At 52.2% G+C, this 23,423-nt stretch overlaps 9 protein-coding genes across 9 annotated transcripts; 4 read left to right on the forward strand and 5 right to left on the reverse strand.

The window, feature by feature from the left end:
• Positions 1–800: 800 nt before the first annotated feature.
• Positions 801–2,042, reverse strand: HMPREF1120_06578 (BolA protein). Its single transcript, XM_009160782.1, has one exon. The coding sequence runs from the start codon at positions 1,692–1,694 to the stop codon at positions 1,194–1,196; it is 501 nt and encodes a 166-aa protein (XP_009159030.1). The 5' UTR covers positions 1,695–2,042; the 3' UTR covers positions 801–1,193.
• Positions 2,043–2,393: 351 nt separating this feature from the next.
• On the forward strand, positions 2,394–3,746 carry HMPREF1120_06579 (uncharacterized protein; the record flags this gene model as incomplete). The annotated part of the gene is made up of 1 exon (XM_009160783.1): positions 2,394–3,746. One exon carries the CDS (start codon positions 2,394–2,396, stop codon positions 3,744–3,746), a length of 1,353 nt encoding a protein of 450 aa, XP_009159031.1.
• A 1,423-nt stretch (positions 3,747–5,169) lies between these two features.
• On the reverse strand, positions 5,170–7,853 carry HMPREF1120_06580 (kinesin family member 22). Its single transcript, XM_009160784.1, has 2 exons — positions 7,515–7,853; positions 5,170–7,463 (listed from the first exon to the last, which is right to left on the reverse strand). Exons 1-2 carry the CDS (start codon positions 7,720–7,722, stop codon positions 5,371–5,373), a joined length of 2,301 nt encoding a protein of 766 aa, XP_009159032.1. The 5' UTR covers positions 7,723–7,853; the 3' UTR covers positions 5,170–5,370.
• Positions 7,854–8,591: 738 nt separating this feature from the next.
• On the forward strand, positions 8,592–9,236 carry HMPREF1120_06581 (uncharacterized protein; the record flags this gene model as incomplete). Its single annotated transcript, XM_009160785.1, has 2 exons — positions 8,592–8,755; positions 8,864–9,236. 2 exons carry the CDS (start codon positions 8,592–8,594, stop codon positions 9,234–9,236), a joined length of 537 nt encoding a protein of 178 aa, XP_009159033.1.
• A 109-nt stretch (positions 9,237–9,345) lies between these two features.
• On the reverse strand, positions 9,346–11,279 carry HMPREF1120_06582 (homoserine O-acetyltransferase). The gene has a single exon (XM_009160786.1). It carries the CDS (start codon positions 10,915–10,917, stop codon positions 9,730–9,732), a length of 1,188 nt encoding a protein of 395 aa, XP_009159034.1. The 5' UTR covers positions 10,918–11,279; the 3' UTR covers positions 9,346–9,729.
• A 40-nt stretch (positions 11,280–11,319) lies between these two features.
• HMPREF1120_06583 (uncharacterized protein) lies at positions 11,320–15,631 on the reverse strand. Its single transcript, XM_009160787.1, has 2 exons — positions 11,898–15,631; positions 11,320–11,848 (listed from the first exon to the last, which is right to left on the reverse strand). Exons 1-2 carry the CDS (start codon positions 15,482–15,484, stop codon positions 11,608–11,610), a joined length of 3,828 nt encoding a protein of 1,275 aa, XP_009159035.1. The 5' UTR covers positions 15,485–15,631; the 3' UTR covers positions 11,320–11,607.
• A 238-nt stretch (positions 15,632–15,869) lies between these two features.
• HMPREF1120_06584 (uncharacterized protein) lies at positions 15,870–17,920 on the forward strand (the record flags this gene model as incomplete). The annotated part of the gene is made up of 2 exons (XM_009160788.1): positions 15,870–16,128; positions 16,191–17,920. 2 exons carry the CDS (start codon positions 15,870–15,872, stop codon positions 17,918–17,920), a joined length of 1,989 nt encoding a protein of 662 aa, XP_009159036.1.
• A 39-nt stretch (positions 17,921–17,959) lies between these two features.
• HMPREF1120_06585 (microsomal epoxide hydrolase) lies at positions 17,960–19,676 on the reverse strand. The gene is made up of 2 exons (XM_009160789.1): positions 18,904–19,676; positions 17,960–18,763 (listed from the first exon to the last, which is right to left on the reverse strand). Exons 1-2 carry the CDS (start codon positions 19,526–19,528, stop codon positions 18,072–18,074), a joined length of 1,317 nt encoding a protein of 438 aa, XP_009159037.1. The 5' UTR covers positions 19,529–19,676; the 3' UTR covers positions 17,960–18,071.
• A 618-nt stretch (positions 19,677–20,294) lies between these two features.
• On the forward strand, positions 20,295–21,837 carry HMPREF1120_06586 (ubiquitin thiolesterase; the record flags this gene model as incomplete). The annotated part of the gene is made up of 2 exons (XM_009160790.1): positions 20,295–20,438; positions 20,491–21,837. 2 exons carry the CDS (start codon positions 20,295–20,297, stop codon positions 21,835–21,837), a joined length of 1,491 nt encoding a protein of 496 aa, XP_009159038.1.
• Between the last annotated feature and the right edge of the window lie 1,586 nt (positions 21,838–23,423).

Consider the following 23,423-nt stretch of genomic DNA (forward strand, 5'->3'; position numbering starts at 1 on the left):
CAAGGATGGCCTGTTGGGTGTATACAACCTGTCAGCAGACGCCGGGACCGATCGAAATGCTATGGACATAATGTGTTCTATATGAAAGAGGGGCACGTGAAGCTGCCCTCAGAAGATACCTTAGGTACCTGGCTACCATGTTTACGAATTGACGAAAACATTGCGACGGCCAATCAACCGAGTCGAACACAACCGAAATAGGGCCGGGGAGACATTTTCTATGATGACGATAACGATGATTCCTCAATAAGGAATCCGGGAACAGTCTTGTTTGGAGAGTTGTGTGTAATGGGCGCAGCACGACTATTGATTGAAGGGTTTTGCTTTCTCTGTCCCTGTCCGGCGCAGGGCTCCACGAGTTACAGTGGCGGCTGCATGACAGCATCAGCATCAGTTCTGGTTGGAGAATCGTGGCTGGAGTCGAGGCAGGGAGACATCCCCCACCAGGTTGTGCAAGCAGCAAAGGAAGGCCCTTTATGAAAGGGAGGTGGAATTTGGAAAGATGCAGTTCATGTACGCTATGCACGCACTCGTGCATGAAATGGATGACATGTCGAGGGACCGGAGTTGGGTTTTATTTCCAAGATAGTACTACTTGGCTACCTCTTATATACCTGCCTAGGTAGGGGCTCTCTTGGTGTTTCGAGGGATGTACTGTTCCAGATATCGTGGGATGGGACTGGTCAAGTCAGGACGGAGACAGTTGCAGATGCCACAAGTCGCAAGTTACTACTGGATTATAGGCGTGACTGGTATAGGTGTGTGTAATAAGTACGACCTCTTCAAAAGGAAATAAAAGACCACTTTGTTAATATCTTGGTCAACGATTTGATTGCGTCTCGTTGAGATTGTCTTCGTATTAATAATAGCTATCTAGGTACCTGTAGATATCTTGATTATACCATGTTCGTCAAAAAGGTACCCATTCAAATACATTTGTAAGTACGTAGGCAGGTAGGCAGGTAGACATAACGCATGAGCCTAGTACTAGCATTGTAGCCATGGAACAGACATCCATACATGACAGACACCACTGCCGTGATTGCCGTGATTGCCAATGCCAGTAAGTACTGTAGCACAAGGTAAGGCAGGTGTCGACACGAGTCAAAATGAAAACGAGCCGCTCGCTCGCTCGCTCGTTCCTCGGCTGGCTTGCGGGCTCATTCTTTTTTTTTACATTTTTTGGAGGTCCGCTATGACAAATCCATCTTATCCTTCTCCTTCTCCCACTGCTCCGGCGTCAAACATTTCGGCGTCCAGGCATGAATCGCCGCAATCTCCTGTTTCAGGGCGTTATTGACAAGTCGATGGCGCGCCAACAGATTCTTGCCCTCGAACGCCGGACACACAATGATCGCATTGAACGCCTGTCCGCAGCCGCCTGACATGTCTTCGATCTGCACGTGGGTCGCGCCCAGAGTGTCGCGAAGCTTTTGGGCCAGTGTGTCGGGCGTGATTCCCGAGGAGGCCGCGGCGATGGCGGCGGATGTGTCTGTCTGAGCGGCCATTGGTGAGGATGATTGCCGGGAAGGATGGGAGGAGAAGAAACGTGGTGCGATGGAAGGATTTGGTGAGGTGATGGAAGAGGAGGGAGTGATTAATTTTGGTCGTGGTCGGGAGATTGTTCTGCGAATCGCTACTGTACGCAACGACGAGGGCGACAGTGATGAGAAGAATGGAGCGCGGACCGGCATCAAGGCCAGGTAGGTACTTCTGTACTGTACCTGCGTGGACGGTGGCTGGATAGATAAGGGATGGCTTGGATCGTGTTTTATCTAGGGTTGCTGTTGCGTTTCTTTCGGAATGAAACAGAAGGTCCGTCCAGGTGGCCGAGGTGGAGGTTGGGTGTCGGTTGGCCGATGGAGATACAGTTAATCAACGGTAGCTCAAGTGCTGTACTGTAGCTACTGGTTGAGGCTGTTGTTGCTTGGAGGCCTCGTGGAGTTTGTCTGCGGTGGTACGGTAGAATGGATGCAGTGCTTGGAAATCAAATAATGATGAACATTCAAGTTGAAGTTGACGTCCGCTTTTCGGGGTTGAAGTTCAAGTTGGAGCTGCTCGCAACGAATCATTTGTTTTATTGCGTCAGCAACCAAACTCCAACTTGAACCCTGAACAACAAAAAAAGTGCCAATGCTTCTCCATGCATTTCAGGTGCCTACCACGACCACTACGACTGAAGTACCTTTTGCGACAACAAACATGCTGCCCAACCTCGCTTACGAAAATGCGCCTTTTGGGCTCCTCACTTTCAGTCCCTGATCCTGATCATGCGGCCATTGATTTCTAGAACAGTTTCTGCACTCCATCGTTCACCCGTTCGCACCAGCCTGATTACATACAGAGACCATCTCAGAATACAACCCAAACCCATATCCATATCCACACGCAACATGAGCAGCTCTCCGACCGTCTCACCCTTTACCACGGCGGTGGTGTCGTCCATGCGTCGATTGTACCCCGAAGCCCTAGCCGACAAATCCTTCGACAACACGGGACTCCTCGTCGAAGCGCCATTGATCCCGTCGCGACCACGAAACCGCAACTCGGTACTATTGACGGTCGATTTGACCCGTGCAGTCGCCGACGAGGCCATTGAGAACAACCACTCCGTCGTGGTAGCATACCATCCCATCATTTTTCGAGGACTGAAGTCCATCACGACAAATGACATGCAGCAGCTGTCCATGACTTTGCTTCTTGCGCACGGGATCAGCGTCTACTGTCCCCACACGGCGGTCGACACTGTCCCCGACGGCATGGCGGACTGGCTATGTGACATTGTCACGGGGAAGCTTGACGAGCCAGAACCAGAAACATATACCATGCACACAGCACAACCAGACCAAGATCTATCTTCGGCGTCAGAGACTGAAGTGACTACCTCTGAGGAGAGTGGTGTCGACGATGGTGATGACAACCACACAGACTCGGCGAGTGGTTCAACGAAGCCCACATCACCATCTGCTGCGGAGCAAGATCAAGACCAAGACTCCCTTTCCGACCCCTTCGTATCCCCAACTACGCCCAAACCGAAACTCCGGCGTCCTACACATACGCATCGAACCTACTCAAAACCCACATACCCTCGACCAACAACAAACTTCCATCCAGGGGTAATTGCCCATTCTCGAAGCGTCATTACTCCTTCGCCGAGCGCGTCTCTGGACGCCGCCAACCAGTTCGTCGCGTCGGATTCTTCTTCATACACGGCGTCCAACACGGGTGCCGGCCGCCTGATTGAATTCCAAGAACCGCAACCGCTCACACTACTCATCACCCGCATCGCCCATGCCATTGGTCTTCCCAAGGGGTTTGCCGTGGCCATCCCGCAGGGGCGCCGGATCGAAGACATGCAGATCACTACAGTCGCCACATGTCCCGGAAGCGGAGGCGGCGTTGTGCGAGGCTGTATTGCCGATTTGGTTTTTACCGGCGAACTGAGCCACCACGAGGCTTTGGGTGTGACTGAACGAGGGGGCAGTGTCATTACTCTGTTTCACTCAAATTCCGAGCGAGGATATCTGTGGAGCGTGATGCGGGATAAGCTTGAGGCAGAACTCACCAAAGAGTGGGAGCGGGTCAGGAGCGAGGCGGGATCAATGGCTCGGTCCCCACAGCAGCTCAGGGACATGTTTGAGGATGATTCGGTCGAAGTCGTCGTGAGCCAGAGAGATCGTGATCCTTATGGCATTGTCGTGCTCGAAGAGACTGCTGTCGAAGGTGTGAGGTTGGGAAGCAGCTGATTTGGTTTGATTTGATTCGTCCTGTCTGAATAGGCAGAGACTGATATCACTATTGGGGGTTGTTAAATTATGAAACTGAGCCACCACGACGGCCGCTTCCTTGACCGCTGGATGTATTCCCCGACTATGAAACCGGAATCACTCCACGTGGTCAAGCGAGAAGGATGATGGTGGTGATGGATGGAAAGATTGCAAGTCTTGACACTGAAATCCGGACGTGAATGAGCAGAACGGACTGTAGGCGGAGTGGCATCTTACCACTTTTGGGTTCTTCGGCAGCGAAAGACCCGAACTGAAAGCAATACAACAATCCCGAACGAACAAACTGATGTTGGCAGGCACTGGTCCACCACCATCTTCATCACGCGCTCGTGGTTCGCAAAAGAAGCATCAACTATAGGATCAACACAACACGCGGAGGGGGTGATAAGGCAATCAGTGCCTTTGCCACCGCAGCACTCCCAGAGCCGCATACACCAAGACAAACCCGGTCCGGAATCCTACCGCGGACCTGGACTTGGAACGTCAACCTCGATTCTGGGAACTCGGATCTGCAAATGAACAAGATCTCCGAGAACCACGCAGCAGAACTGCCCTGCCTGCTATCCATGACCGAAGATACAATGCAGTCTCGGTCTCCCCTACCCTCTCCTGTCAGTCAGTGGTGGTGAACTCATTGCAAGTGTACGTCCGCCTGCTATCCAATGTCGGGGACTGCCTTCATTCGCCTTGGAGCCCTCCTGGGTACTGCGAGAGGGGGATACGCGGCCACCACCAGCTGCCGCAACAAAGGACCTTTTTAATATTTCGAGTATACGGTTGTCTCCTAAGTACCTTCGCAAGGGGGCCATAGAACTAGAGGTGCAGTCTCGGTCTTCCCCCGTCCTCTTCTCGGAGTTAGTAGTGGTAGTAGTAGTCGCGGCGGCGGTAATAAAGTTATTATAAATATACCTACGCCTACTATCTAAATATTAGAAACTATATCTAATAGTCTTAAGACCCTCCTAAATATCTTAAAGAGAGATATAAGACTATTACTAGCTATCGGAATAAAGGACCTTTTTATTATTTCGAGTATACGGCGGCCTCCCATAAGGTATCGCTTTCTCACTTATCGGAACCCTCTTCCGTAATAAGCTTAACTTCACTACCTTTGACTATAGCGGCCTCCTGGGTACTTCTAAATGGGGCTACGGGGCCACCATCAGCTGCCGCAACAAAAGACCTTTTTATTCTTTCGAGTATATGGCGGTCTCCTGCGTGCTATAGAAGGGGGCTACGGGGGGGCCACCAGCCGCCGAAACAAAAGGCCTTCGAGTATGTGGTGATCTCCTGTTCCCTGTTCCTGTCCGTGTCCGTATCCACGTCCATGTCCATGTCCACGTCACCGGATTGAAATCATCCGGTCGACCTGCTCGAAGCTTGAGTACCAAAAAGTGCGGCCTGGGCCTTGAAATACACTATAACCAACGACGAAGAAGGAAAATCATAATACGAGACAAGAGTCAAACAATTAATTTGGATTGTACACTCGTAGAATCATTTCATTCTGCAGCGAAAGCATTCCAAGGATCAAGGATCAAGTATCAATGTTGAACATTCAAGATGTACTGAAGTTGCAAGTTCAGACAAGTACACCCTCTCTCATGGCCTCGAGGGTCTTCTTGCCAATCCCGCGCAACCGAGTCAAATCGTCCCAATTTCTCAACATCACACCTTCAGTAGCCACATCCACATTTTCGTGGTCCCCACCCTCGACGTCGGCCTGTGTCTGTGCCATCGCAGTATTCAAATACTCGACGATTCCTTCTGCCCGTTTAGCACCGAGGCCGCTCAAGGTCTTGATTCGGGCAATATCTCTCGAATTGATGATGTCGAGAAGATGCTGGGTGCGAGGAGTGACGTTGTTCATGTCACCAGGCTGCACCCGTGCTTCGTCCATATCTCTGTCAGCCAGCGGATCCGGGGACGATGGTCTGCCTTTGCGGGTCTTATTCTGTTTTCGGGTCTGTTTCTGTTTCTTCGGTCGGCCACGATGAGATCGTGCTCGGTCGCCGCCGTCTTCGGACTCACTGTCGCGGGTGTGGTAGTCTGATTCTGCCCCATCGTCATGATAACTATCGTCGTCTCCATCTTCGTTCCGATCACGACCCGCGTCATGAGATTCCTTGCCATGTCTTCTCGACAATGGTTGTTGTCCTTGACCAAGATCATCGGTCTGCTCATGAGCATCATACTCATGTTCGCTCTCGACTCGTTTTCTGGCCAATTTCTCCCGTAACCGCTCAATCTTGCTTTGTAGCTTCTCGTTGTCGGGAAAATACGGTCTGGCAAGTTCATACATTTTCAACACACTCCCATCCTCGCCACGAGCTTGGTGCTGCTTGGCCATAAACAAATAACTCAGTCCTTCTGCACGTTCGCCATCCTGCCCCTCTAGTCTCTTTTCGATACTGTCCAGGCGCCGCTGGACTTCTTCCGAGACGTTTTTGGCCGGTGCAGGATCCGGTGCATTCAACGCTCGAGCGGCCAGAATCTCGGATACTTTCTTCTCCACCAATGTCTCAATCGAGGCTTTGGTCAAGGTGGTGGGTTCTGGTCCTCGACGGATGAAGTTCGGTGTAGGCCGGGAGATCTTGGACGGACGGGTCGACCCGAGAAAAGAAGTCTCCGCGGTGCGCTTCAATGGGGACGATTTTTGAGGTGCCGGTTTCATCGCTGGAGCAGGTTTGGTCCGGTCCGAGTATACCGAGAAGGCCTTGGGCGGTTTTTCATTCTTGCTGGGGGCGTCACGGGTTATAGTGAGATTGACATTGATACCATTGCTTAGCGGTCGTAGTGGTTGGCGTTGTATCGTTGTACCTCCCGTCGCTGCTTGACGTGGGGGTCCCTTGAAGATGGGTTCATTTTCCACCTCGCGGACCTCGATCTTTTTGGTTCGGTTGGCAAAGTTGAGAGAACTGAGTGTGTCGAGGTGGTAGGATTTCACCGGTGCAAGGTTGAGGATCATGACAGTAAACCCATTGTTTTGACCCAGGGAGAGAATCCTGGTCATTTTAGACTCTCGATAAGGAATCCTGGGTTGTTTCTTGCTGATGGCCTCGACGCACTGGGCGAGAACGAACAAGGATTTATTGATACTCGCCGACTCCACCATCCTATCTTTGCCGTTGCCTGTCCGTCGGTTGTCCTCTGATCCAGCCAGGTCAATGGCGGATGCGGTGCTAACTCTGGTCTCGGTCGGGCTTGTGATGGTCACTTTCACGCAGAGGATGGCATGCGACCGCGAAGAATGTGCATTCAGCTTGGTGGCGCCCGTGCTGCGGTTGGCATTTGCCTTGTCATACAGCATTTCGAACTCCCTCAATGATCCACAGGGCACTTCTGTCAGTCCCACCACGACGGTCTTGCCGCCCTCGGCTTCTCGAATGGGTAGGCCGGTGATGGTTCTTTTCTCCGGGGCTTCGAACAAGTCGAAAACTCGATCATTGTAGATTTCATAGTAGCTCATCGACGCTGCCACGGTGGTCTCTCCATTGCTGCTCTTTTCAATCGCCCGGCTTTTTCGGTAGATGCTGCTGAGCAGACGGGGAATCATTCCTCGGTCGGCCAGTGACTTTCCTCCGCGCATCGTGTGCGTCTTTCCCGTGCCGGTGGAGCCATATGCAAAGATGGTCACGTCGTAGCCGAGGAAAAGATGTTTGACTGTTGGGGCGACTGGATGCCAGGTTAGTTGTTGGTTCAATACTGCCTAGGTAGTATACATACCTTCGGCGTCAAAAATCTCTTGTTGAGTGGCCGTCTGCTCGTATACACTGCTGAACTGGAAGCTGTATTCTTCGGCAAAGTTTTTGGGGTTCGGGATCTTGATTATGGTAGGTTGACCGTCTGCGCCGCTGTGGCTTGTGACAATCTGGTCCTTCTCGTGTTCTGACTTGAGAAGCGGCCGGATACGGGCGACCACTCTGACGCTCATTTTGATGCGAAAGCCGGTCACAGCGACTAGGACGCTGCGCTTCTTTACGGCTGATTTGTTGCCTGAAATGCGCAGTCATAGTCGATGCTGAATACGGGATACAAAGATGTCCGCGGAGGTTGATTGCCAAGCTGTGGTTTGGTCGCCAGGGCAACGGACGCAGGATACTCAGCCTTGCGATGTGTTCTTCAGCCTTGCCGCTCCTTGCTTGTGCTCCAACGTAGCGCCAGCACCGGGCGATTTCGTATGCGGGAGAAATAATAATCCGTATCTGAGCCGGTTGCCCCAAACCACCGGTTGGCAGCAGCCGGCACGTTGCGGCGGATCCACCAAACACTGCGAGACAAAACACCTTTTGCACCCAAAGTGACACCAACCCAAACTCGACTCGGACGTGGATTGGCACCTTCATGGTCCAATTCCCCATCCACTTTGTGGTAGTGGTCGGTCAACAAATCGTCAGAGGCTGTGGGCTGTCATCACAGGCCGCGTCGTGGCCTCTTGCGATTGAATCAATCACTCCCTCACCTCCCCCTCGATGAACCTCACCACACTGCATACACGTGTTACACTCTGTGCAGCCTGAACCACGTCCTGCTCCCCGTCCGGTCGACCTATATTTCTACAACCGTACGCCATAAATTTCTCTTGCGCGATCTACTATTGTTGTCCGAGACCCTCCGAACCCAGCCCTCCGAGCGACAACAAACAATCGCAAGTCTCGTCAGTGCGCAACGTACAGACCTGACGAACACCACGAAAATTCCAACAAAATTCCTCCATAGCACGCACCATCAATCCTAGTTGCACCGTGCGCACCCTACCACTGTCCGCGCAGTCCGTCCACATCCACGTCCCATCGCCTAATCATGGCGACCGAGGTCGTCTACCGCGAGCGCGGAAGACATTACCAATGGCCCGAAGTACAATTGAATCTATGGATCTTTATCGTCCTGGCCGGGGCATCGACAGTGCTGGGGATAAATGCGTGGTTCATCTCGGTACAAAATCAAATGAGGGTCGGGGTTCCCTGGTATGTTCCGTCCGCGCGCACGAGCCTTATCCGCGCTGTCAAAAGCAAACAAGCCTCGTAGCAGATACAGTAGTATATATGGACCGACTGCTGACCTGTTTCCTCCAGGTTATTCACCTTTGCCGTCGTCACCGGTGGTCTGACGATATTATTCCTCATCATCGTCCTCATCCTGGCCGCCCGTCGCCTGCTGGTGCCTGGCGTTATATTACTAGGATCATTTATTTTGTTCGTGTTATGGGTGACCACACTCATTGAGACGGCTATCCAATTATACGGTTCGGGCAACGTCAACAGCAACTGCAACAACTATGTCACTGGCCAAGAGTATACGGGCGTTTCGATAGAGACCCTGGCCTGGCTGACGCAGAGCAACATATGTTCATGTTGGAAGGCCTCGTTCGCCTGGTCCATTATTTTGGCCGTCTTATTTTTGTGGATGATGATTCTGTCCTGGCAGGTTCAAAACTTCGAGGAGTGATGTTGAGCATAGTCCGGCGAGCGATGTTTTCTCTTTTCATATTGTGTTGATTTACCGAGCATATACGGATGGGATGTTATTTTTTGACGCCATATCAGGGACTCTATTGGAGGGAGCCATTTTCTGCTTTTACGATATATACAGATGTATAGTTGGCACACGGCAGTTATGAATTGGATTTGTTTTGTGTATATTGCATTTCGTTTGGATGTTATTTTATGCATATCGTATTTCGTTTGATGTCCGCGAAGGCACCGCCGCCGCCATTGTCATTGATCGCTCGACATGTTATGTTTCGGATGTCTTTCCCAAACAGTGTCAAAGGAAGTCATAGATAAGAGGCAGAGAGAGGCAGTCTCCAATCCACAAAAGACCTGACATAACTCGACACAGTCGTTAAGCCGTATAGCCTAAACACTTTGGAAGAACGTCGCTCCAACAAGACCTCCATTCCATTTATGTAGAATCATGCATCGACAGTCGAAGCATCACATCATTCCTCCTGCATAAACCTGGCAATCTGCTCATTCATGAACTCGACGTCCTTAGGATTCGCGCCTCCGCCAGCGATATGACCCCAGGAACTCTCGATAACAGCCAATCTCCCATTCTTGAGATGCTTCATTTCGAACTCGGAGTCTTCAGGCGGGAAATACTGGTCCGTTCGACAAGGCATCAAAAGCACGCGGGCGGAGATACTCTGCAGAGCTTTGACGAAGCGTTCATCGTCTGGAACCGCACCGCCCAGCTGACTCAGACCGAGATTCTTTTGTTGTCCTCCGTTCGCATTACCGCTCTTCTGCTCGCCTTCCTCTCCCTCTCCGTTCTGTCTCTCTACACTTGCAACATCACCCATCTGCCACATCCTTGCCAGAACCAACAAATCCTCCGCATCCCAAAGCATATACCCCTGTTCGCGGACCTGCATCCAGTCCTCAACCGTATTCACCCCGTTGACATCACTCACAAACAACCGATCCCTAAACCACCGCGGACTCGTCAACCAAGCGGCATAAGCCCTCGCAAAAGCCCTGAGTCCTCTCTTCGGAACCACTTCCTTCAAATGCGCGCCCACAGCTTCTCCACGGGCCGATTTTTCCTTCATGGCCCGCCACGCAACATAATCAATCGAATTCGTCAGTGCGGCAATGGGACCCTCGAGAAACGCATAGTTGTGCAGACTGGTTCGGGCGGCGGAGCAGATTGCAACCACTCTTTTTGTAAGACTTGGATACATGACGGACCAGTGGTATGCCTGTTGGCCGCCCATGGAAAAGCCGATGACGGCCTCGAGAGGATGCTTTGCTGAGATCCCAAATTGTTGTGTGACTAACAAGTGTTGAGCTCGCACCACGTCTTCGTAGCGGAGCTCACCGGGACCAGGAAAGAATGATTTGTTCGATGAACTGGCGCTTTCGCCGTTGCCGAGCATGGCGACTACCACGACGTGATATTTTGATAGTGCGCTAGTATTGCCTGTGGTGAACGTAAGGGTCGTGTTGATGAAGCCGGCGTAGCATGTTGGGATCAAGACTGTCCCAGCGCTGGATGCTGCGGAGCGGTTGAACTCTCGGTACGCGACCTTGACGTCGTGCAGTGTTGTTCCATTGGAAAAATAAAAGTCGGGGATCGTGAAGTATTCGATCCCGCTGGGGTCGTATGTTGGTACTGGAGGCGGCATGGTTGCTTGTGTCCGATTCCTGGGTCTCGAGGAAGTGTGGTTTATTGCTATCTATAACCTTTAGTCGTACCGGAATGGGTACGAGGGCTAGCTTCGGTTGTCCAAACTGAATGGACCGGCTGCTCAGTCCTTTTTCTTTCTTCTTGTCTCTTCGTCAGCACGAGAGGAGGTTAATATCGGAAGCTCGACAGATGATGGTCGAGGCGGGAGATGTCCACCACGATGACTGCGGGGAGGATATCTCCGCAGCGGCGGAAGAGGACGCTGAATTCAGAAACAAAAACAACAAATCCATCAGACTACGGAGCTGTTTACTCTGTTCAACCGGTCGGGAAGTACAAGTTAACGATAAGACAGCGATTATATGATAATACAACAAAGATACAAGTGATTGATGCAAATGGACAAAGCACCGAAATGGGGAGGCGCATGGTTTCCGCTTGTGCGCTGTCGCCGTCACCATAACTGCGGCGTGCATTTATCATATTATATTCCTCGTTCGGAATTGCAACCGAGGAGTCAATTCACATTCATATTCATAAACCAGTCAAACCGCCCTGTCAGAGTATCAAGTTTCCTAATGGTCGTCAAGTCATCACAAACAACAGACTCCGGTCCATGCATATCCAAATGTCCATGCAAGGCCATACCCGCACCCGATCCAAGAACGCCGTAGATCCATCCTTTATCTTAAATGTCAAGTACACGGGCTCTCGAGCGCGACTTAGTCTGTTTCATCCGCATGATCTTCAACTCTTCCCCGATCAGACGAGCATCTCTCCATTGCTCCTCCATGTTGCTCATGCGGATGGCCGCAATCACGACCGACACTGCTGCACGGAACTTCTGCACCGGCTTCAACCGAGTCTCGTACTTGCGGCTGTCGAGAGACACTCCCATCTCACCCAGTATGCGAAGGTCAACCTGGTTGCTATCATATATGTTAGTGTACTGTAAACTGCAGAGAGAAGGCGACATACCATTGAACCCTCATAGCCTCGGACTGCTCCAGGAAGCCCTTGCTCCAAGCAAGATCTCTCCGTAGTCGTTCCTCTCGTTTGCACTTGGCTTTCAACCACATAATTTCCTTGATGAGGCCTTTCACTTCCTTTTCGCAGATCTCGTCCTTGCTCGATTTGCCAGAGGACAGCTTCTCAAGCATATTCTCGTATCGGCTCTGTAAAGCTTCCAGTTCATTTTCCACGGCACCGGCCTTCTTGTTGGCGAGGCTGCGTTCTTCACGAAGACGCCGAAGTTGGTCTTTCATCTCACGGGCCTCAGTGTCGCGTACTGAAAGCCGGAGCGACAGATCGTTCCGCCCCAGCTCTTCCCGCAACCGCTTTAGCTCGGTTTTCAAGTCATTGACCTGCCGCTCACGTTTGCGCATGTCGAGCGAGAGATGGCCGGTTTCGTCTTTCTGTTTCCGCATGCAACTGAGCTGTTCTCGCAAGTCATGAACCAGGTCTTTCTGCTCTGCCACAGTTGCACTCAATGTTTCGGCTTCCGCGGTACGAATCCTGAGGAGGCTCTGGAGCTCCTCGAGTTCTTTCTCTATTGTGGAGGCCCTGCGAGCTGTTCGCTTCAGATCACGATTGTCCGAGCTCAGGACCTTGATTTCAGCTTGGGCATCCATTAGATCTTGACGCATCTTTGCCAGCTCCCTGGAATTGGACGGAGGTGGAGAAACAGAAGGAGACTTGGCCTTGTACTGGGCAAGTTTTGCTTCGTGCAATTCCCGCTCCAGGTCATTGACTCGCATCTTCAGCTCGCGATTCGCCGCTTTCAAGTCTGTCTCTCGTTTGGCCGATATTGTTTCATTCTTCCTCGCCTCGGCCAGGTCACGGGTCAGGCCGGAAATGTCAGCAGTGGGAGAACCTGTTACCCGGGATTGGCCTTCTAGCATCGCCTCGAGCTCCTTGACCTTGACCTCCAAACGAGTGATCTTGTTCTTTGCAGATGTTAGTTCACGGTCCTTGCTCTCCACACTGGCATGTTTCTGGTTACGCAAGGAGTCGATTTCCGCCTGGAGCCGGTTCTCTTCTTCACCGGCACGTTCAAGTTCTGCGTTGATCTCGTCTTCAAGTGCACGGTTGGCCTCAGCGAGGTTGTCTCGTTCGGTGGTGAGCCGTGCAACATCCTTCTCCAGTTTGACCTTGAGTCGTTTCAGCTCGCGCTTCTCCTGGTCGACATTGAAGGTATCGTCGTTCGCCTTCTGGGCCGCTTGCAGCTTGGCTTCGAGGTCATCGCGCTCTTTTTCGGCAGCTTCCAGGGCCTTTTGTGTCTTCCGCAGTTCTTGACTGACGGTTGTAAGTTCCCCTTGCAGGTTTTGCTTTTCAAGCCGCATTTTCTGAAGTTGGACTTCCGCGTCTGACGAGTGTGTCTTCTGTAAGTGCTGCGCGTATTCATGTTCCTGCTCAATGTCCGCCTGGAGCACTTCGATCTCTTCCTCCAGCTCTGCCACCTTTTCCTTCAGAGCCGCCTGTTCCCGAATGGAGATCCGTAGCTCTTCTCTGGCGTTGTTTAACTCTGTTCGAGACTCATCCGCCGCACCTCGTTTAGCCGCAAGATCTTGCTGGAGCTCTTCAATCTGCTTGGAGAGCACCTTCTCTTCCTGCTTGTGCCGTTGTACCTCGCTTTGTAACGCTTCTTGTAGCTTGAGTTCACGATTGGAAAGGGTCCCCTGCGCATCCTGAAGTTTGTCAACAGTGCGTTGCAAGCCTTTGGCCTTCTCCTCCGCCTTTTGACATGCTGCTTCAAGTGTTCGTTTCTGCGCCTCCCGTTCTTCCATGTCTGCCGCATAGTCGCTGTTCTTTGCATTGATTTCCCGGTGCAGACCATCGATTTGCTCGTGTAGCAGGTCGATCTCGTGCTTATGCTGCGTCCTCAGGGCGTTGTCGGTCAAGGCAGATCGCTGTCTCTCCTCGTCCAAGGCGGCTTCCGCTTCTCTCAACGAGCTTTTGGCTGTGTCAAGGTCCCTCTGTAACTCGGCAGATTCCTTAGTCAAGGCGTCATGTCGAATTTGTAGCAGGTCCTTCTCATCGACCTTGACTTGCAAGTCCTGCTCTGCAGTCTCCAGTTGCTTCGTCATGCTGGCAAGCTTGCGGTCGAGAGTGTCTCGCTGTTGCTGGCATAGTTCCAGTTCTTGCTGTAGTCTGCGGATGTCAGACGCTCCTTCCCGCTCCATGTCACGGAGTTTCTCTCGTAACTGTCTCTCTGCTTCTGACTTTTCACGCAACTCAGCCTGCAGGGCCTCATGCCGTTCTTCCAGGTCGTGATAATCATCTTCCAACTTGTTTGCCTTTTCTTCTAGCTGCCTGCTGAGGCCTTTCGTGGTGAAGGACTTGTTAGCCATTTCGTCGCGGAGCTCGTCAAGATCATCTTCGGCTTTGCGTTTCTCCTCCAACGCCTGCTCTTGTGCTTCTTTGGCCTCCTGCGCTTCCGATACCGCCCGCTCAAGACTTTCCTTCAAATCTTCAACCTCTTGCCGCACAGAATCCAACTCGTCCTCGATCGTAGCAACATCATTGGACTCCTTGCTTGCCTTCATCTTCAGGTCGTCGATTTGGTCGTCTCGCTCGTCAATGGCGCGGTCCTTTTCCCGGAGTTCGGCTTGCAAGTCGTCAATCTCATCCTTGAGTTTTTTGATATCTGATCGTTCCTGGTTCTCGGCGTCGTTCTTGTGCGACTCCAGTCGTTTGATCAGACTGTCTTTCTCCTGCAGCTCGGATCGAAGGCTTTCGAGCTCGGCTCGGACATGTTCATCGACCTGTTTGCGTCTAATCTTCTCCTTGTATTCTTCAAGCTGTAATCTGTAGAGCTCGGCATCTCGTTCGGCTTGCGCAATGTACCTCTTGAATTTTGAAAGTTCGCGCTGCAACGTGAGCTGGTCGACCTTCAGAGACGTGTTTTCCTTGAGCGCAGCCTGGTTAAACTCGCTCCCACGCTTCGACAGTGCCTCTTCCAAGAAGTGTATTTTCATCTTCAACCCAAAATTCTCCTTTTCAACCTTGTCAATGACACCCTCTTGTTCTCGCAGCGTCATCATATTCCCGTCATTAACGAGTCCGCCCATGTTGCGTCCAGAGAACTGGGCAATGGGCGTACTTTGAGCACTGCTGCTGGGCTGTTGCGGCATTGGAGTGTTGTCGACCGTGTTACCTGCAGAGCTGGAAGTGTTCTCGCCATCAAGGCGCGATAGATCGCTGAGCCTCCGGTTTGCAGGGGTACGGCTACTGAAATATGCGGGTGTGTTGTGCGAGCTCGATTTCTTGCTGGAAAGGCGACGAGCGATGTTATTTTTCGTGACACTGGCCATGATTGGAGTGAACTCTGATCGACGTTGGTTGACATTTGGGAGCAGTCGCAAAGGATCTCGGGGCGCGCCAGCTCGCGGGGTTTTGAGGTTCATGCCATGGCCTTTCGCATCTTTCATCTGGCTAACCAGGTCACCTGGCTGCGTAGGCGCTGCGAATGACTTTTCCGGCGACATCTTGTCAAAAGGATTAGACCGAATACTTATGCGAGAGGCATCTTTGGTGGTTTGCGGAGTGTTGACGAATTGATCCATGACTGCGTGTAGACCAGAACCCGTAGGTCAAAATCCAATGTCGAGGGAGCAAAAGGATGATATCAGACCCAACGCCTAAACATACACATACTGTTGTGAATTGTGAACGACCACCGTTGAATGCTGAAATCAATAATGGGGTCTGAGGCCTCTGCGTTGTGATGCTCGGCCCTCAGTTCGATTGTTTTGTTCCTTCTTCTTTGGGCCAAGTCCCCACTAACGCGCATTAGCGCATGTTGGACAATTGCTTATGTAATTCCTGTGTCATCGTCGCCATTTCTCGAAGGCTGCGACGACCTACAGTCTACTTCGAACAACACTTCCATCAAGTCAGTTTCCTCACCCTCTGCAGATCCGGCCTGGTGCCGATTATATCGCAATAGACATGCCGCCGACCGAAGAAGACGTTGCGTGGTTCCGCTCCACGTTCCACCCGATCCCCAAACCCGCTCTTCCCGACGACTGTATCGAATACTCGCTGTACATAATAGACCCGTCTCAAGATGCGAATGCGACCACCGATTCCGAGTTACGGCTTCGCCTACGCGATGTACAGAAACACGCGACGCAACTACATCGACAGTACCTGAAAGATTATATATGGCAACGGCAAGGATTTTCGCTGGAGATTAATAAAGAGGATGGTGTGTGAGGTCTGTTAGCGTATAGACTGAGCGGACGAGAATCGACTAACACGATGGGACAGGACTCAGCTTTTTACGCGGGCGCACAGAGTACGGCGACTCGGTCGAGGATGAATGGGTGATCGTCTGGCTGCTGCGCGAACTGACGCGCAAATTCCCCGATCTCTGGGTCAAAGTGACAGACACTGATGGCGAATTCCTGCTCATCGAGGCCTCGGGCACTCTTCCTTCCTGGCTTGAACCTGACGTGGCGGAGAACCGAGTATGGATCAACAACGGCCAACTAAAGATAATCAAGCCGGCGAGTGGCTCCAGGAGTTCGAAGCGGACCGAGGAGAAATTGTCTCTCCAGCAAGCCAGGGAGATACTGTTGCACGAGCCGAAAAGAATAATGCATTCGACGACTATGGAGGAAGAGGCCTTTTTCCGACTACGGAATTATCCTGCGCAGATTGAAGAGAATATGCATCATGCACTAGTCACTGTGCCGCGCAAGGTGGCGTACCTGCTGCACCAGAAGCCAGCGTATATTGCGCCGGCAGTTGAAGCGTTTTACCTCCGAGACCCGATCGCTCTGAAACCACTACAGAAGAAAGAGAATAAGGGCAATATGATCTTCCCACCGGAAGATTTTGTCACCGTCAGTGTCAAGTTTCCTCGTGTGGCGTACGCGCAGGTCAAATCTCAAGACTTCCCGCCCCCGGCTGTCTATGCGGACTCGATGCCGTCCAAGACCGATTCGAAAGCATATGTTCGAGCCGAGACTGGCATGAAAGTGACTTGTGGCTTGGAGATGCTGTTGACGGATCCGCAGCACCAGGATCGATCGGAAGTCAGAGAAATGAAGATGCTTTTGGACGATCTTGAGTCCGGCGATGAAACTCTGCCCTCGGAGGACGAGATCAAATCTTGGGAGCAGCGAGAAGACGACGAGAAGTGGCTCGACATTAGTTTCGACGATCTCGAGACCGAGCTCGCGGGTCGCAAGGGACAGGCTGAAAAGGGCAAGAAGCCGGGCTTTGGCGATAAGGCCGCGCAGGAGAATCTGCAGAGGATCGTGAAGCAATTCGAAGAATTTCTAAACGACGACAAGGCCGGACCTGATGGGGCGGGATTCTTTGGCGATGATGACAGCGATGATGATGAAGATATGGACGACGACGACGATGATGACAGTGGCGAGGATAAAGACGCCAGTTTCGGCGAAGACGAATTCAGCAAAATGATGCAGGAGATGATGGGCATGCCGCCCGAGGTCATGAAGGAGATCATGATGGGTCAACTTGGGCCTGGTGCCTCGGATCCGGCGAAGCGTTCAAACTTGCGGCCGCCGCCTGATGGTCTCGGAGGCCACGTGGAAGAAATGGACTCGGCTGACAACTCTGAGCCCGATGGAGAAGATATGCAGGCATTCATGAAGCAGATGGAGGCCGAGCTCCGTGGGACGGGTGTGTTGGACCTAAACCGCACGTCCAACGAAGCAGCTGGTAAGCGTCCGGCCACCCTCCGAGACTCGGGGCAGAACAACGAGCATGACATTGAGGAGTTGTCGTCTGATGACGACGACATCGACAACGAGATTGATGTCAACCTCGCAAAGAACCTGCTGGAAAGTCTGCGGTCGCAAGCTGGGATGCCCGGTCCCGGCGGAAATCTCATGGGCATGATGGGACTAAACTTACCGCGGGATGAACCTGACGAGGATGGAATGGACCAGGGTCAGCCTGGACCCAGCGGCATCAGCAGAGGCGGTGGAAGCGGAAGCGGAACCCATGACTCCAAGAAACGGTAGGATAAGTTGTCACTTTAACGAACATTCAACAAGCAATGTGCTGTAGATACCCACGGATGAAATCGGGCTATATTTGTAATTAATAAAGCAATGGCGGAATTGTAACCACTACGTATGTATGATCATCTATCATTCAAGCTGTTACTACTATTTAAAAGCCATCTCTGCCCTCGACTACACCGTATGCGCCACCACCTCTGCCAAACATTTCTCTCAAATCATCCACAAGATCCATAGGCCGCTCCCAGGCCGCGAAGTGGCCACCAGCATCGTGCTCCTTCTCAAAGACACAATTGCCCACGGTACGTGTCCACGTGCTAGGAAGGACATGGATATCGCGGGGGAAATGGCTGATACCAATCTTGACGCCGGACTGCCACTCGCGAACTTTGTCGCGCGTGATGCGATTTCCCCATGGCCCGCTGCGACCCATCTCATAGTAAATCCTACAACTGGCCGCAGGGCCGGCAGTGCTGAACCAGTAGACGCTCACCCATGTACATACTTCGTCGTCGGTCCAAGGGTACGCGTCCGTCCAGTCGTGGAGTTTCTCGTAGATCCAGGCTAGCAGGGCCACGGGACTATCTGTCAGCCCGTAGCCCAGTGTCTGCGGCTTTGTCGATTGTAGCAGGTTGTAGCCGAAGCCCTCGTTGTCGAACCACTCGGTCCGCGCGATCCCTTGCTTCTCTCGTGCCGAGAGTGGTCGAATAGCGTCTTCCAGGGCCAGCAATGGGTTCTTGAGGAATGTTGGTTTCGCCCCAACGTCCATGTTGAAGTGGGTCGCTTTGCAGTGGCCGGGATAGAGTAGTGAGATGGCTCGTGTGATGTAATACCCCCAGTCACCTGTTTGTGTGTTAAAAGGAGGCTGTCATGTACGGCGGGATGAAATTTTCGGTAAAAGATATGGGACGGCGATCCCTATGCTTCACCAGGAGGGGACTGTACACAGTGGAAGTGGCAAACAGAGGGAAAACAACACTTACCACCCTGAGTAGCATATTGTTCATATCCCAGCTGAAGCATCAGCTTGTGCAGCGTCTCGGCATGCTGCTCGATAGAAAAGCCTCGCTTCTTGGTGCCTTCGGAGAAGCCAAAGTTTGGAAGCGATGGAGCAACGATGTCGAAGGCAAACTGCTCGTCAGTTTTCGATGAAGAAGATGAATTCGGAGGTGATGTCAAAGCATCTATGATCTTGGTCGCCTCGAGAAAGCTTCCCGGCCAGCCATGCACAAAAAGCAAGGGGATGGCGCCCTTGACGCCGGACTTTCGGTGCAGAAAATGGATCCGGAGGCTTTCGTACCCTTCACACTGGATCGTTGTTGTAAAGTGAGGCAGGCGGTTCAGCACCGTTTCCGCCCTGCGCCAGTCGAACTTGTCCCTCCAGAACTTGGTCAAGCGTTGGACATCGGCGAGCGGAGCTCCTAGATCCCATTCCGCGGAGTCCAGTTCATCCGGGAATCTTGCTTTCGCAAGCCGCTCGTGGAGATCACGGATTTCTGAGTCCGGGATGGAGATCTGGAATGGTTGGACTGAAGAAGACATGGTGTTTGCTACGATGGGATTCCTGTGTATCAACTCGATGAGGGAGGGCGGGAAGGAGTCAAGCATCAGGAAGCATATCACCACGATACAACTTAACTCTCTCCGTTTATTATATACATCATGGCTGTTAAGCGTCTCATGAACCTTTTGGGCCTGAGCAGATGTATTTCATCATCGCAGGTGCTTTGAAATAGACTTGCTTGTAGGGTTGGACAATACGCGCACGTTAGTCAGCTAACCAGCGAATATAAAATGATAATCCGCCAACTTGAAGGTAGAGCTTGCCGGGAGAGCTCTCGGCAATCGACGGAGTGTGTTCGCAAGACGACTGAGGCGAGCTCTCTTGAAGAAACTTAGCATAATGTCTCAAGAAGCACTTCATGTCGCTGGAGACATTGTGTTATATTCCTCTAGATATCTACAATGTTGTAAAGGTACCTTACTGAACTGCGGATGGGTTGGTTGTGTCTCGTAAGGTCAAGCAGTGAGGTGTTACTAATTACTTAGTCAGCTCCACCTGCCGCTCGGTAAACTTTCCCCGGCGGAGAGTGGAATGAGTGACGCCTGCCAGTGACTCCGGGCATCATCTGGACCAACTTGCGATTGCCAAACGCCTGAAACGATGAGACGGACAACCTGCCCTGATTGTAACGCAGCCTGGCGTTTGTGCGTGTTCGGCGCCAGGCAAAGACTTTCTTTATATTCAAAAGCTTCACTCTGGCAAACCGCAACACTTGACTCTCGGTGATCCCTCCACTGACAGCCCACATGAGCCTCTGTGCCTCCCCCGCCAAAGCCGCCGGTTTGGTTCCTCTCGCTGTGACACGGAATGATGTCTGGCTCACGGGGAAAGCCGAGCTTGTTACGTCCGCCTCGGAATGTTCAACAAATAACAGAAGCGGCACAAGAATACGAATATGACGCCGCGATCCCTCTTCGCTACTGGCTTCGATCTGCCCAGGCAATGCTGAAAGAGGTAATGCGTGCTAAGAGCGGGAGATCCGGACTGAGCTGATCCTATTTAACAGGCAGAGGTCTATGTGCGCGAAGGCGATGAGGAGACAACTTATTTGTTGTTATTCAGACATGCTCACCTTATCTTGTCCCAATTACCCGCCCACCCACAAGCACGAGACAAGGCGAACAAGCTCCTCTTGCAAGAGGCGGAGAAGGAGGTTAGACGTAACTTCAAAGTACTCGATGCGTTGAGACCCCGCATAAACGAAAGATACGAGCGGTATGTCAAACTTGTGAAGGAAAGAGAAGCCAGAAAGAGCGCGCAAATACAGAGTCAGACTGTTGGTGAATACTCAGGCAAACGGCCAGCACAGGATCAGAGAGCGGAACCACTCAAAGCGTATGAAAATCAGGACTTTGCTGTGAGGTTGGCGCAAAAAGAGATATCCAGGAGAGCCGCACACCGGCAAGCTGTGCTGACATCTGCCACCGATGGAGACGACCTCTCCCAAAGACTGCAGGAAATCCGTGCAAGAGTCGACGGAAGAAGACAGCCTGATACATCAGGCACAGAGCCCCGTCCTCGACCCGCCGCATCCGATAGCTTTACTTATCACTATCCCCATGTCCCTTCACAGCATGGTCAGCCGGTGCTGGGCCCTGTCCCACCGCAAGTGCCTGCATGGAACGTTCAGAAAGACATTCCTGCCAGCGCTCCGGCAGTCCCTCCGAAACCTGGTAGCTTTTTGCCGACTCAACCGCCACGACCGGACAAGGCAGCCGAACAGATTGCATCGCGATCTCCGACGCCTGAACCCGTGCATACTTTCGCTCCAGCTGCCTACCTCGAAAATGGCACGCCTCTCCGAACCATTTTCCTGCCTCCGACATTGCGGACGACTTTCCTGAGGATCGCACACAAGAACACACTGCGCAACCTTGAGACATGCGGGTTTCTTGGGGGCACCTTGATTGCAAACGCATTCTTTATCAGCAGACTTATCATCCCGTCTCAAACGGCGACGTCGGATACTTGCGAGATGACGAACGAATCACAACTGTTTGACTATGTGGATTCCGAAGATCTCATGATTCTGGGTTGGATTCACACTCATCCAACCCAGACATGCTTCATGAGCAGCAGAGACTTGCACACTCACGCTGGATATCAGATGATGTTGGCTGAGAGCATAGCCATTGTTTGCGCGCCTAGCAAAGGAGACATCACGCACGGCGGTGACTGGGGAGTGTATCGGCTCACGGATCCTCCGGGAAAGAAAACCATTCTCAACTGTCACCAACCGGGGATCTTCCACCCTCACGATGTCGACAATATCTACACTGACGCGCTCCGGCCGGGACACGTTGTCGAGGCTAAAGGGATGGAGTTTGAGGTGGTGGACCTGCGGGAAACGTGACAACAGATGATGCAGCGCGTTTACAAGGGTCCTCCCGATCGGGAAGTCCATGGTCAGACATCTTGACGTGTTGACATGGGCCGGACTTCTCCAACCTCCCTGGCTTCCAAACAAGAGATTTAGTGGGCCAATGTGTGGCATTGTTGTTATTTGCGGCAAATTCGGCTGAGCTTATAGCCGTGCCCGAGCACTGTTAGATCATGTTATGTTGCCTCACAGCAGTCTCGACAGCATTGTGAGGGGTTAATCATGACTTTTGCTGTTTCTCCGATGTGTGATGCCATTCATCTGGATTTGGTATAGTAGAGTATATGCCCTACCGATTTTTCGTGATCGTGCCATGACACACGTGTTCTGACATCTGCGAGCGTATGGGACTTGCAGGCCACACAACGCCGAGAACTGCCATACTAGTAGGATACAACTTGTAGTAATAAGCTGGCGTTAGGTGTCTGCTCAGCTGGTTCGGACACAAAATGCAAACAACGACACATGATGGTGAGGCATTGGATCGCCTTGGGACGCAACTCGATTGGACACGATGGGGCGCCACTCTCGGGAGCTGGGGCTGACATGTTTCTGAGCGCAGGGGTCAAGCTGTTGATTGGGGAGCTCCATCCCTGTCAGCGGATGCATTAATGCAGGAACAATACATCGGTGTCCCGGGAGCTGCTGATCGGGCCAGAAGCCAGGGAATCAGAAGGAGAATCTTCTTCGCTGGCACGTCACGTCAACAACAGGTCAACAGCGGACCGCAGGTAGCAAAGGTACCGTAGTCTCAGTCAAGGCGTATGATTTTAAGACTAGCAACAGTACTACCAGCCGCAATGCAGAAGGGAGCAGGGGCAGGAGACTCAGAGAATCATGTTATTACGAGTGCGATGTATCACAGCATCTGCCCGGCTGCGGCGTTTACAGGGCGCCATGGCGACATGGTGGCTTTGCCCACGACTGCGCCAAAGTCAATCAAAATAGATTTAAGCCTCAAATAGTGGCAAGAAAGTTACAATATCGGTAGCAGAGGCTTTATGCCATGGCCCGAAGACAACAATAATGAGGATTGATGAATGGATAACGGTCTGTAGTGAGGTGCGCATAGGGATATTTTGACCCGGGCAGATTGGAAGGATAAAAAGGGACGCAGCTAAAGGCACCGGGGGCAGCATTGGGCGCAGGGCTCTTAAGACCAGTGGCTGCGGGTGCCTAAAAGCATGCCGCTAGTAGGCGTCATTAAGGGGCATGCGGCACTGTCCTTAACAAAGACAGTTAAGTGCTGCCAGCCACCAACAGCCACCATTTCCCAAGCGCGCCTGCGACGCCTCAGCGCAATTTCCGGCGAATCCCTTGGCCTCTCACGTTCAAGTTGTGCCTGGGACTTGACCTGAAGCCTCCGCTCCATGCTCGCTATCGGCTTACCACCACCCAATCACAGACCGCCTCCCACAGTCGCGCTCTTCTTTGTTCTTCCTCCATCGCCAGCTTCAGAGTTCGTTTCTCCCTGAGAAGCTTGACCACGTCTCCCCTGGCCCCAACTGCTCAATCAGATTGAGTCTCTTGTTGCGCATCCACAGCTCGAGTCCACCTTC

Source organism: Exophiala dermatitidis, assembly GCF_000230625.1.
Source record: "Exophiala dermatitidis NIH/UT8656 unplaced genomic scaffold supercont1.5, whole genome shotgun sequence".
NCBI lineage: Eukaryota > Fungi > Ascomycota > Eurotiomycetes > Chaetothyriales > Herpotrichiellaceae > Exophiala > Exophiala dermatitidis.

What these genes read in the sequence shown, in the direction of transcription:
- HMPREF1120_06578 (XM_009160782.1), bottom strand. Translation starts at nt 1,694, where the DNA reads ATGCCGGTCCGCGCTCCATTCTTCTCATCACTGTCGCCCTCGTCGTTG.
- HMPREF1120_06580 (XM_009160784.1), bottom strand. Translation starts at nt 7,722, where the DNA reads ATGAGCGTCAGAGTGGTCGCCCGTATCCGGCCGCTTCTCAAGTCAGAA. An exon ending in AGAGATTTTTGACGCCGAAG is followed by an intron (nt 7,464 to 7,514) that starts GTATGTATACTA and finishes CCTGGCATCCAG; the next exon opens with TCGCCCCAACAGTCAAACAT.
- HMPREF1120_06582 (XM_009160786.1), bottom strand. Translation starts at nt 10,917, where the DNA reads ATGCCGCCTCCAGTACCAACATACGACCCCAGCGGGATCGAATACTTC.
- HMPREF1120_06583 (XM_009160787.1), bottom strand. Translation starts at nt 15,484, where the DNA reads ATGGATCAATTCGTCAACACTCCGCAAACCACCAAAGATGCCTCTCGC. An exon ending in GAGGCTATGAGGGTTCAATG is followed by an intron (nt 11,849 to 11,897) that starts GTATGTCGCCTT and finishes CATATATGATAG; the next exon opens with CAACCAGGTTGACCTTCGCA.
- HMPREF1120_06585 (XM_009160789.1), bottom strand. Translation starts at nt 19,528, where the DNA reads ATGCTTGACTCCTTCCCGCCCTCCCTCATCGAGTTGATACACAGGAAT. An exon ending in ACAATATGCTACTCAGGGTG is followed by an intron (nt 18,764 to 18,903) that starts GTAAGTGTTGTT and finishes ACACACAAACAG; the next exon opens with GTGACTGGGGGTATTACATC.